The 12,689-nt window shown below is 40.1% G+C and overlaps 1 protein-coding gene across 1 annotated transcript; it reads right to left on the bottom strand.

Moving 5' to 3' along the window:
- Positions 1–2,957: 2,957 nt before the first annotated feature.
- On the bottom strand, positions 2,958–9,727 carry LOC311047955 (engulfment and cell motility protein 2-like; the record flags this gene model as incomplete). The annotated part of the gene is made up of 6 exons (XM_084060905.1): positions 2,958–3,022; positions 3,549–3,628; positions 4,321–4,425; positions 4,847–4,959; positions 9,153–9,162; positions 9,655–9,727. 6 exons carry the CDS (start codon positions 9,725–9,727, stop codon positions 2,966–2,968), a joined length of 438 nt encoding a protein of 145 aa, XP_083917031.1. The 3' UTR covers positions 2,958–2,965.
- Positions 9,728–12,689: the final 2,962 nt, after the last annotated feature.

Here is a 12,689-nt window from a genome sequence, read left to right on the forward strand (position 1 = left end):
AAGCTTTAAACAGCAAAGCGCAGTCAATGGGGAGAATGCTGGCACCCACGGTAAGTTGTTATGAAAAAATGCTGGCACCCGATGTGTTAAATGTGAGGAAATGGAGAAATCATATTTGTCAGTCACTGGCTATGCCAATGCTCAATGCCCACGTGTGTTTTCTGTTGATCATTCATAAAGTCTGGGGCTAATATTAAAACACAAAATCATTTTTTTTACATCGATTTAAGTTATACATTTTTTCATGTATAGGCCTATTGCCTGTTTTATTGATTAGTTTTGCAGCGCTGTGTGGGGTAGCCTACGGTATATATACGTATAGCCTACGATTTGAGAATCCTCACCGTTATGCTGCTATTGCACATATAAAAATAAACGTTTCTCATGGATAAAACAAAAAAAAGTGGGAATTGTCTAATGGGTTCACAGGAGTCCACTTAACGATTAAACAGTTTCGATTTAAGAAATAATGATCAACCCTAAGAGGTTTTCTGAGTTTTAAGATTCTTTGGGGGAATAAAACAATAAATAAAAAAGAGAAGAGCTGACACACACAAAAAAAAAAAGAAGTTGGAACAAGAACAAACATATTGCATTGAGCTGTAGTTCCCCTCCGCTGTCATGAGAAGAGTCAGTTTATGTCGTACAGTAATTACCTAATGACAGTCAACGGTTTGTGACGTTTTCCAATGTGTCACACACGCACACACACACACACACACACACACACACACACACACACACACACACACACACACACACACACACACACACACACACACACACACACACACACACACACACACACACACACACACACACACACACACACACACACACACAGAGTCACACACACACACACACACACACACACACGCACACTTATTTGTATTTCTATACTTGCGAGTACGTCAACATTTTTAGGATGCCAATTTTATAAATGTGAATCTTTACTGTTATTAACCACTTAAACCCCATTATCCGTATTGTGGGACAAGCTTCCAATGAAAAATAGCCCCTCGTCGATCTGCTACTTTCTGTGGAAGCTTTCCCCACAGTAGCAGAAAACAGAAAATACAGTAGTAAAGACTGTAATTCCCACATTGTGAGGACTCACAAGTATAGTAATACAAGTGTACACAAACACACACACACACACACACACACACGCACGCACGCACGCACGCACGCACGCACGCACGCACGCACGCACGCACGCACGCACGCACGCGCACGCACGCACGCACGCACGCACGCACGCACGCACGCACACACACACACACACACACACACACACACACACACGCACAGGGTACTATTCAGCTTGGCTGAAGTCGTAGTTGAAGTTGTAGTTGCTGGGCGGTTTGGGGATGTGCGGGGCGTTGTCCGGGATGGGCACGTTCTCCAGGTCCAGGAGGCGGAGCTTGATCTCCATGGAGAGCAGGATCTCCAGCTCGCTGCGCATGGACTCGCTGCTCATGTCGCGGCCCAGGAGCACGCTCAGACCGTCCGTCCACAGGCAGAACTACAACCACAACAACGGCAAGGATTTATTGATTAAATACTGATTTAACTCATTTTCTGCCAAAAACGTTTATAAACGTTTTTGGCAAAAAAATACATTTTTACAAAATAAAAAATCTAAAATTATTCTATATTTTTTGGATTTTTCCGTTTTTCCGTTCGTCACAAAGAACCAGGAGATAACATTTTCCAAAAAAGTTGCTGCTCCATTCACTTCAATGTTAAAAAATAAACGGACGAAAAAATTACATTTTTTCTACTGTAAGTTTAAGCTGTAAACATGCTGCCAGTCTGTGAGTACAAAACAAAAAAAAACTCTGTCAGTTTATAAGACCTGAGGCGATTCTTAAAAAAAATCTAAATCCTAACAGTTTTTTGAAAATAATATAAAAAATATTTTTTCACGATTTTTCAAAAATAGCAGATCTACAAGCTCATAGCGCGGCACTCGGTGCCGCGCTATGAGCTTGTATATCTGCTATTTTTGAATAGCCAAAGACATCTAAAGTGACACAGATGCGTTCCAGGTATCAATGGGTTAAGAGTTAAGACCGGGAACGCATCTCTGTCATTTTCGGCACCTGCAGTTTTAGGGACCCATCTTCACCTCTATTCACACATCTTAAAATATGAACTATCGTTAATATAAACATCCTCCAAACATGTATCTTCATTTACAACATTAACTATCAGAGTGCCGAGCCAACCTCCCAGAACCTTTCCAACAATACTTCCACATCAACTCCATTTCTCTTTCTCTTCATACTAGACCATTAAGACCTGTGTCATTTTTAGATTTTTAGCTAAAAAGCATTAATTTACAATTTGGCTATTCAAAAATAGCAGATGTACAAGCTCATAGCGCGGCACCAAGTGCCGCGCTATGAGCTTGTAGATCTGCTATTTTTTTTAAATCGAGAAAATTTGTGCAAATTAATATATTTATATTCTTTCAAAGCGAACATTTTTAACTCAAATCGTTGCTTCTGGGGGTCCCTGGAACAAAATATTTTTAGATGGGGGTCCGCGGTCAAATACATATAGTTTTGGGGGTCCTTGACATGAAAAAGTTTGAGAACCACTGATATAGAAACATAGGTTTTTCAGGAAACTGTTAGGATTTAGAAGACATTCGTAAGAATCGGCCTCAGGTCTCAATGGGTCTAGACAGGCAAATCATCTACGTGTGTTCTTATGTTACACCACCAGGGGGCAGGTGTGTATCACATTCAGAGCTGTGTCAATATGGAATAATGCTCATTTCCATCTGATAACCACTAACCAGCCCATCCTCCTCATCGGATTTAAAAAGAAAACTAATAAATACATTGAATACCCACGCAGGTAATTAGATGAATGGAAGAAGGAAAGAAAGAAAGAATAAAGGCTTGATTAATTGAGGGAACTAGACTCACGTCGGTTCTGGACAAGGCGATGAAGTTCAGGCTGTATTCCTCCACGTCGTATACGTGATGCTGAACGCTAGATCCAGCACTTCCTACAGAGGGTCACACACGCACGCACGCACGCACGCACACACACACACACACACACACACACACACACACACACACACACACACACACACACACACACACACACACACACAGGAAGAGAAAGGGGTTTAAGGCTACAACCACAACAATGAATCACAGCACACATTTTATTTCACACATATAACATGATATAGGATATGCTGCATCATGATAAATACTGGACTATGGCAAATCATTGACCATGTTCACAGGGCGGCCATTACTGCTATCACACAGGGTGGTAAAACTCCATTCTGTTATTACAAACTGCACTGGAGCTCTAGGTGGGAGTCCATGTTCACAGCAAATGTGTTGATGTAGTTTTAGTCATATAGTCTTTTGAATACATTTCCATTTAGTTTTATTCATATTTTAGTGAACTGAAATGTTTTAGTTTTAGTCTGACCGAAATGGTCAATATAGTCAGTATTAGTCATCATAGCTTGCCGTGTGACTATGGAGAACGGAGGGAGTGGAACTGTTGCTCACCTTGGTCTGTTTGCCTTTGCTCTCCTTCATGTGAGGACAGTCTTTACCTGTTAACAACGCCTTGATGTCTGCCACAGGAACTGAACAGAAAACAAGAAAGAAAACAAGAAAGAAAGAAAACAAGAAAGAACGAAAACAAGAAAGAAGAAATGGGATTGAGTAGAGGAGATGAGAGGAAGAGAACAAGAGAGTACAGCAGTCAGGGTCAGATTGTAGACATGTAGACCAGCATTTCTCAAACTTTTTCATGTCAAGGACCCCCAAAATGATATGTATTTGGCCGCGGACCCCCATCGCCACATTTTTTGTTCCAGGGACCCCCAGAAGCAAAGATTTGAGTTACAAATATTTGCGTTAAAAAATATATACATTCAAAGATTTGTACACATTTTCAAGATTTTTCAAAAATAGCAGATCTACAAGCTCATAGCGCGGCACTCGGTGCCGCGCTATGAGCTTGTATATCTGCTATTTCTGAATAGCCAAAGTATAAAAGGTCATAATTATTCTGATGCTATATTTACACATTTTGCTGGGTACCCCCTGGAACCCCCTCAAGTACCCCTGGGGGTCCCCGGACCCCACTTTGAGAACCAATGATGTAGACATCAGTTATCAGAACGTTAGCACGATGGTGAGCCTCCGTCCCAAAAGAGCTGATCTACAAGCTGACAGCGTGCCACGATGTGACGTGCTGTCAGCTTGTAGATCAGCTCTTTTGGGACCGTGGAGTATACAGTATACATGAGCTGATGGTATCCATGCCACTCACTTTTCTCCTGTAGTGATTCTATTGGTGGACTGTCTGCGTCTTCGTCCACGTCTCCGTAGTGAAGCACTTTGTGATTGAGAGACAGCCTGCAGTACCACAGCTTATCTGGAGACAACAACATAGATAGATCGTTTTTTATTGTCATTCAACATATACAAAAACAAATAACACACCAACGTCGTCATTATAGGTTTGGAAGTTTTCTTTATGATTTCCTTTTAGATTTTTTTGTTTTCAATTTCCGTTTAGTTTTCATTTGTTTTCAAAGCAGTTTTGCTTTGTTTAGTTTATAAATAACATGTTGTTCTTTCAATTCTATTGTTCATTATTGTAGTGTGTGTGTGTGTGTGTGTGTATGTGTGTGTGTGTGTGTGTGTGTGTGTGTGTGTGTGTGTGTGTGTGTGTGTGTGTGTGTGTGTGTGTGTGTGTGTGTGTGTGTGTGTGTGTGTGTGTGTGTGTGTGTGTGTGTGTGTGTGTGTGTGTGTGTGTGTGTGTGTGTGCGTGTGTGTGTGTGTGTGTGTCTCACCCTGTCTGCGTCGGCTGCTTATCTTTCTGAACAGTGTTCCCTGACACAGCCTGTTGAGTCTCTGCTGGCGAATCAACTCCAACAGCTCTGGCTTCAAGCGCTCCTTGAGCTCACTGGACGGACACACACACACACACAGGAACAAATGTTAATATTTGCACTGCTGCTCATGCACATGCACATGCACACACACACACACACACACACACACACACACACACACACACACACACACACACACACACACACACACACACACACACACACACACACACACACACACACACACACACACACACACACACACACACACACACACACACACACACACACACACACACACACACACACAGGGGAGAGAGAGAGAGAGAGAGAGAGAGAGAGAGAGAGGGGGGAGAGAGATAGAGAGGTCATATTTTAATTAAGCATTCATTAATTTCATTACAACATTGTCAAATAATTTCTGCTTTTCAATCACTGTCAGGTGGAAACCTTGTATGTCCAAAACCACTTTCACGTAAAGTTAAAAGTATTCTTTTTATGTAGCAAAAATAGCACATCTACAAGCTCTCATCACATGGCATTGTGACACATTGTGAGCTTGTAGATCTGCTATGTTTCTGCAATTTTTATATAACACTATAGTATGACAAAGTAGGACGCCCATTTACAAATAAAACAATTGTAAGAAGTTTAAATATGCAGATATACAAGGTTTGTGTCCGACAGCAATAATATTTAACCATCTTTATTATTGACAATATGGAGACATATTTTATTAATATAGATTATATTAATATTTATATATAGTATAGTATAATATTTAACCAATCTTTATTATTGAAAATGTGTGTACATGTATTAATAGATTTTTAGATACCTATCATATTATATTATATCTATCATATTATATAAATATTATAAACACTGTATTAATACACTGTATTGATGGAATATGAACATTTAACCTCATAACCTCATGAGCTGTGTGTGTGTGTGTGTGTGTGTGTGTGTGTGTGTGTGTGTGTGTGTGTGTGTGTGTATTGTCGACTTTCCAAAGTGACATGAAGATATAGCGATTTTCACTATATTGAATATTTTTGGAAAAATAATTGTATAAAATAAATTATTGTCACTTGGCATTCATCCTTATCCATTTTAGAGGCACAAAGGTCAAATAGCAGGACTCTGTCTGTCTTCCTACGGGCCTGTCTGTCTGTCTGTCTTCCTGCGAGCCTGTCTGTCTTCCTGCGAGCCCGTCTGTCTGTCTGTCTTCCTGCGAGCCTGTCTGTCTGTCTGTCTGTCTGTCTGTCTGTCTGTCTTCCAGCTAGCTTGTGGATCTGTTATTTTCACTACGTCTTAAACATTTGTTTTCTAATTTATGTCATTCTTAGATTTTTCTTTGATTTATTCATTGATGTTTTGGAATGATAATAATAAATAATAAATAAATAAAAAACAGAATGTAGGAAACATAAACATAAAGGGATATTTACTCATGACCCATAAAAATGTGTCAGTGACCCACAAATGGGTCTGGAGCCAGTGTTTGGGAAACAGTGCTTTAATCCACTGACAGAAGACTTCATAGTATTTGGATACTTGTTAAAGTCAGGCAGTCATTCAGTGTGACACACGCACGCACGCACGCACGCACGCACGCACGCACGCACGCACGCACACACGCACGCACGCACACACGCACGCACACCTTATAGATCTATACCAATATGTACATTTATTAATACAGATTTATTATATTTATTGTAAAGGTGGAGTTATGTGTCTGTCTGTCTGTCTGTCTGTCTGTCTGTCTGTCTGTCAATGCACTGAGCTCTCACATTGAATACAAATAACAATAGACTACCTCTCTGTTTCTGTTGGTTCAATTAGCATGTTTGTGAGGCTAGATATTATTATTATTATTATTATTACACTTATTATATTCTAGATTTAAATTAAGCCTCGAACTTCTTAGAGAGACATTTTGTTACAAAGTTACATTTTCTATACGTACATAAGAGGAAATAATTTAAATACATACACAATGTTTATAAAATATACCTTTGAGTAAACTTTTAGTAACTTTAAGGACTGCGTGTCCTCACTCACACTCTGTCTCTCACACACACACACACACACACACACACACACACACACACACACACACACACACACACACACACACACACACACACACACACACACACACACACACACACACACACACAGACAAATGTTAATATTTAAACACTGATACGTAGATTAGTTCAGCTAAAAACAGCTTTTCCACTGCTGCTCATGTACACACACACACACAGGGAAGGGAGGGAGGGAGGGAGGGAGGGGGGGAGAGAGAGAGAGGTTATATTTGAATTAAACATGAAATATTCATTCATTTCATTACAACATTGTCAAATAATTTCTGCTTTTCAATCACTGTCAGGTGGAAACCTTGTATGTCCAAAACCACTTTCACGTAAAGTTAAAAGTATTCTTTTTATGTAGCAAAAATAGCAGATCTACAAGCTCCCATCGCATGGCATTGTGACACATTGTGAGCTCGTAGATCTGCTATGTTTCTGCTATTTTTATATAACACTATAGTATGACAAAGTAGGACGTTCATTTACAAATAAAATAATTGTAAGAAGTTTAAATATGCATATTATATAAATATTATAGACACTGTATGGAGATTGATAGAATATGAACATTTAACCTCATAACCTCATGAGCTGTGAGTGTGTTTGTGTGTGTGTGTGTGTGTGTGTGTGTGTGTGTGTGTGTGTGTGTGTGTGTGTGTGTGTGTGTGTGTGTGTGTGTGTGTTTGTGTCTGTATTGTCGACTTTCCAAAGTGACATGAAGAAATAACGATTTTCGCTATATTCAATATTTTGGGAAAATAATTTTATAAAATAAATTACAGACAATAAAATTAGTTTAAAATGTTGCCTGCAATGACATGCCCCCCCCCCCTCTCCACACACACACACACACACACACACACACACACACACACACACACACACACACACACACACACACACACACACACACACACACACACACACACACACACACACACACACACACACGGGTCAATCATTGACCTGCAGATGGTTTGACTTTTGGAGCACGATGCACAGATACAGCAAGCTCACATGGTGTTGTAATGTGACACGCTGTGAGCTTATAGATCTGCTATTTTTGCAGAATGTTCTCTCCAGACTAGTGAAGCTAGGGTTCAATTGATCACATAAATATAATGAGCTAAAACAATGTAAACAACTTGAATGGACAAAGTGCAGTAACTACACAAATCATTTAACAGATAAAAGGCTTTAAAAGGCTTTGTAGGGCAGAGCAGGTCTGGAATACAGGTCAACATTTTAGAGACAAGGACAACATTATTCTACATTTGACATATTTTACATAAAGTTAATAATATGTTGCTGTTGTTTTTTATTTAATTTAACTATAATACCTTTAATTTAACTATAATACCTTTAATTTAACTATAATACCCCTGATTTATTTTATTTAACTATAATACCTTTTATTTAATTATAATACCTTTTATTTAATTATAATACCTTTTATTTTATTTAACTATAATACCCCTGAATGTCACTTGGCATTCATCGGTCAAATAGCAGGACTCTGTCTGTCTGTCATCCTGCGAGCCCGTCTGTCTGTCTTCCTGCGAGCGTGTCTGTCTGTCTGTCTGTCTTCCTGCGAGCGTGTCTGTCTGTCTGTCTTCCTGCGAGCGTGTCTGTCTGTCTGTCTTCCTGCGAGCGCGTCTGTCTGTCTGTCTGTCTGTCTGTCTGTCTGTCTGTCTGTCTGTCTTCCTGCGAGCGTGTCTGTCTGTCTGTCTTCCTGCGAGCGCGTCTGTCTGTCTGTCTGCTTGCCTGTCTGTCTGTCTGCCTGCATAATATCTTCACCCAAAATAACTGATCTTACAACACTCACAACTTGTGGATCTGTTATGAATGAAGCTTGTAGATCTGCTATTTTCACTGATGTGTGCAGAATGTTCTCTTACTATGACATCATGTCCAGAACCAAGGATATCCTTACTGTCTTATCTCCATATTTTATCTTTTTATTTTCATTATTTGTTTCATAAATTAATGTCTTATTATCTCGTCATCATGCTACAGTGTCACACAAACGTAGCAACAATAGCCGATCTACAAGCTCAGGCTTGTAATTTTTGTTACATTTGAATTTGAATGCTGAAAAGTAACATGAGGTTTCCATACGACAGCAAGGAAAAAAGGAGAGGACATGCAGCAGCATGCACCATAGACACACTGGGAGGATATGTAAAGAAGGAGAGGACATACTGCAGCATGCACCATAGACGTATGGGAGGATATGTAAAGAAGGAGATGCCATACTGCAGCATGCACCATAGACGTATGGGAGGATATGTAAAGAAGATCAACCCTAAAATGAATAAAACAAAACCTGGGGGGAAAGAGCTGCCAAAGGCTCTCAATAAATAAGTAGTAACTCATATTTAAGAGAGGATAAATGCTGGACTTGACACACAAACACCTTTAAACAGAGAAAACAGAAAACATTTATACTTCATGTCTGTTGAATGAATATCAAACTATTTAAAGCGATCATTAGAATAAATATGAATACATTTTAATAATTTGAATAAATATCAGACTATTTTAAAGTGATAATTTGCTTCATGTGAACAACGTGTCAGTGAACACTCTAACCTCAGTGTCCTCACATGACAGCAGAAAAACAAGTCCACGCCGTTTATTGCATTAATAACAGCTGATTACCTTGAATATCTTCACAGCCGCTCTTTCCAGAGCCAGGGCGTACAGCCATGCCAGCTCTTATCGTGGACCACATGTTGGCGCTCTCAGACCTTGACTTTATTTAGGGTCCAGCTTGTAGATTAACTTTCCACTGGGCACCATGCCGTGTCCAATGCTAGTCTATGAGGAGGGAGAGTATAAAAGACGTGCTGGACCGTACAGTATTCAGTCACTCTGTTCCAGAATGAAGACTGCTGGGGCTTTGCTTGTTCTACTGTTGTGTCTCTCTGAGGCTGGAGCTCAGGGGGAGAGAGGAGCGCTCAATGAGAGAGACAACAATGTAGAACCAGGTACCGTCTTAGAACCCAACATATGGGCTGAAATGAAGGAACTGAGGGACATGGTGCATAACATGGGAGCCACTGTGGTAGTACAGGGTCAGATGCTGAAGACCATGGAGGCCAAGGTGACAGCCAGTGAAGGAGAAGTCCAGGAGCTGAGAGACACTGTGGTAGAACAGCGACTGATGCTGAAGACCATGGAGGCCAAGGTGACAGCCAGCGAAGGAGAAGTCCAGGAGCTGAGAGACACCGTGGTAGTCCAGGGACAGATGCTGAAGAACGTGGAGGAAGAAGCCAAGGAGCAGAGAGACTTAGTGTCTGATCTTCGGGTGGAGTTGGCCATCAGCAAACATGAGATGGAAGGTATGTTGAAATAAAATTCTGGTTAGAATGGTCAAGAGGCAACATGCTTGTTGTGCCAAAAATGGAGCTTGAAGAATGTGTAAAGGTACAGGCTGAAATGTGTTTAAAATCTTTCTCTGTGATATGTTTTCCAGAAATGGCTGCCGAATTGACTGTCAGCAAGAACCAGGTTGAACTCTTCCAGACCAGACTCAGTACCAGTGAAGACCAGGTCCAGAGCATCCAAACCAGCCTCAATACCACTGAAGACCAAGTCCAGAGCATCCAGACCAGACTCAGTACCACTGAAGACCAGGTTGAACTCCTCCAGACCAGACTCAGTACCAGTGAAGACCAGATCCAGAGCATCCAGACCAGACTCAGTGCCAGTGAAGACCAGATCCAAAGCATCCAGACCAGACTCAGTACCACTGAAGACCAGGTTGAACTCCTCCAGACCAGACTCAGTACCAGTGAAGACCAGATCCAGAGCATCCAGACCAGACTCAGTGCCAGTGAAGACCAGATCCAGAGCATCCAGACCAGACTCAGTACCACTGAAGACCAGGTTGAACTCCTCCAGACCAGACTCAGTACCAGTGAAGACCATATCCAGAGCATCCAGACCAGACTCAGTGCCAGTGAAGACCAGATCCAAAGCATCCAGACCAGACTCAGTACCACTGAAGACCAGGTTGAACTCCTCCAGACCAGACTCAGTACCAGTGAAGACCAGATCCAGAGCATCCAGACCAGACTCAGTACCAGTGAAGTCCAGGTGGAGAACTTGAAGACAGAAAGTGAAGGTAATTAAACCAGAATGTTGTTCAGTCCATGCATGTATGAGAGGACAGTGTTGAAAAATGCCTTACTTTACTTTTCATGTTTTCATCAAGTTATTTACTGTATGTATGATCCATATAATCCACATGTAGGAGCATTTTTGATTGCATATGAATGTAGTATTGTTTTCATATTAATGTTGTATTGATTAGATATGAATTTTGTATTGATTTAAAATTATTGTTTTATTAATTTAATATTCATGTTGTATTGATTTAATGTTAATGTTTTATTTATTTAATGTTAATGTTTTATTGATTTAATATTCATGTTGTATTGATTTAATATTCATGATGTATTGATTTAATATTCATATTGTATTAATTTAATATTCATGTTGTATTGATTTCAGCTCATGGTGCTCAGCTGTCCGCTGTAGAAACGAGGATGACTGTCATCGAGGAAAAAGTACCGGAACTGTCCAGTAAGTATGTTTATCAAATATAAAAGTTGTAAATGTATGTCTCACCTGGTTATGTAATACCTGTTGTACCCGTCTGTCTGTCTGTCTGTCTGTCTGTCTGTCTGTCTGTCTGTCTGTTCCTTTTTATGCCCATATGGAGATCCATGATGTCATCACTATATGCCCATATATGGGTACACCCATATATGGTCATACCCAGTGTAAAGTAACTAAGTACTGAAGTACATTTACTCCAGTATTGTACTGTACAATTTTGAGGTATTCTTTTACTTCTACTCCACTACATCTCAGAGGCAAATATTGTACTTTTACTCCACTACAATTAATTGAAAACTTTAGTTAGCCTACTTGTCACTTTGCAGATATAAATATATTACATTATAAAACATATATTAACCACTTTAGCCGTATTCTACGTAGGCTATTTGAAAAGAGCTGATCTACAAGCCCACAATGCGTCGCATTGTGACGCGTTGTGAGCTTGTAGATCTGCTATTTTCAAACATTTTAGTACTTTTACTTTTGGTACTTTAAGTACATTTTGTTACTTTTACAAAGTACATTTTGAATTTCAGACTTTTATGTGTAACAGAATACTTCTACATTGCAGTATTGATACTTTTACTTAAGTAAAATATTTGAGTACTTTTTCCACCACTGGTCATATGGGTGTGATTGGTGGTTCTAGACAAACGGTTCTTCATGTATGCATAAGTCTGAATGAATGTCTATTTACTAAAAGTAAAACAAAAGTCCACAAACAACACAAGTCCACACATAATGGACCTATATATGGGCGTAGTCCTATATATCAGTGGTTTTCAAAGTGGGGTCCGGGGATCCCCAGGGGTCCTTGAGGGGGTTCCAGGGGGTCCCCAGCAAAAGCAGACCTATCTGCTATTGCTGGGGACCCCCTATAGCAATGGTTCTCAAACATTTTTTGTGCCAGGGAATTTTTCAAAAATAGCAGATCTACAAGCTCATAGTGAGCTTGTAGATCTGCTAGATCTGTTAAAGTGGTTAAAATGATTGTGACGCTATATTAACTCATTTTGCTGGGGACCCCCTGGGGGTCCCTGGACCCCACTTTGAGAACCAATGCCCTA

The sequence above is a fragment of the Gymnoscopelus microlampas genome (genome assembly GCF_963454915.1).
Source record: "Gymnoscopelus microlampas genome assembly, chromosome: 6".
Lineage (NCBI taxonomy): Eukaryota > Metazoa > Chordata > Actinopteri > Myctophiformes > Myctophidae > Gymnoscopelus > Gymnoscopelus microlampas.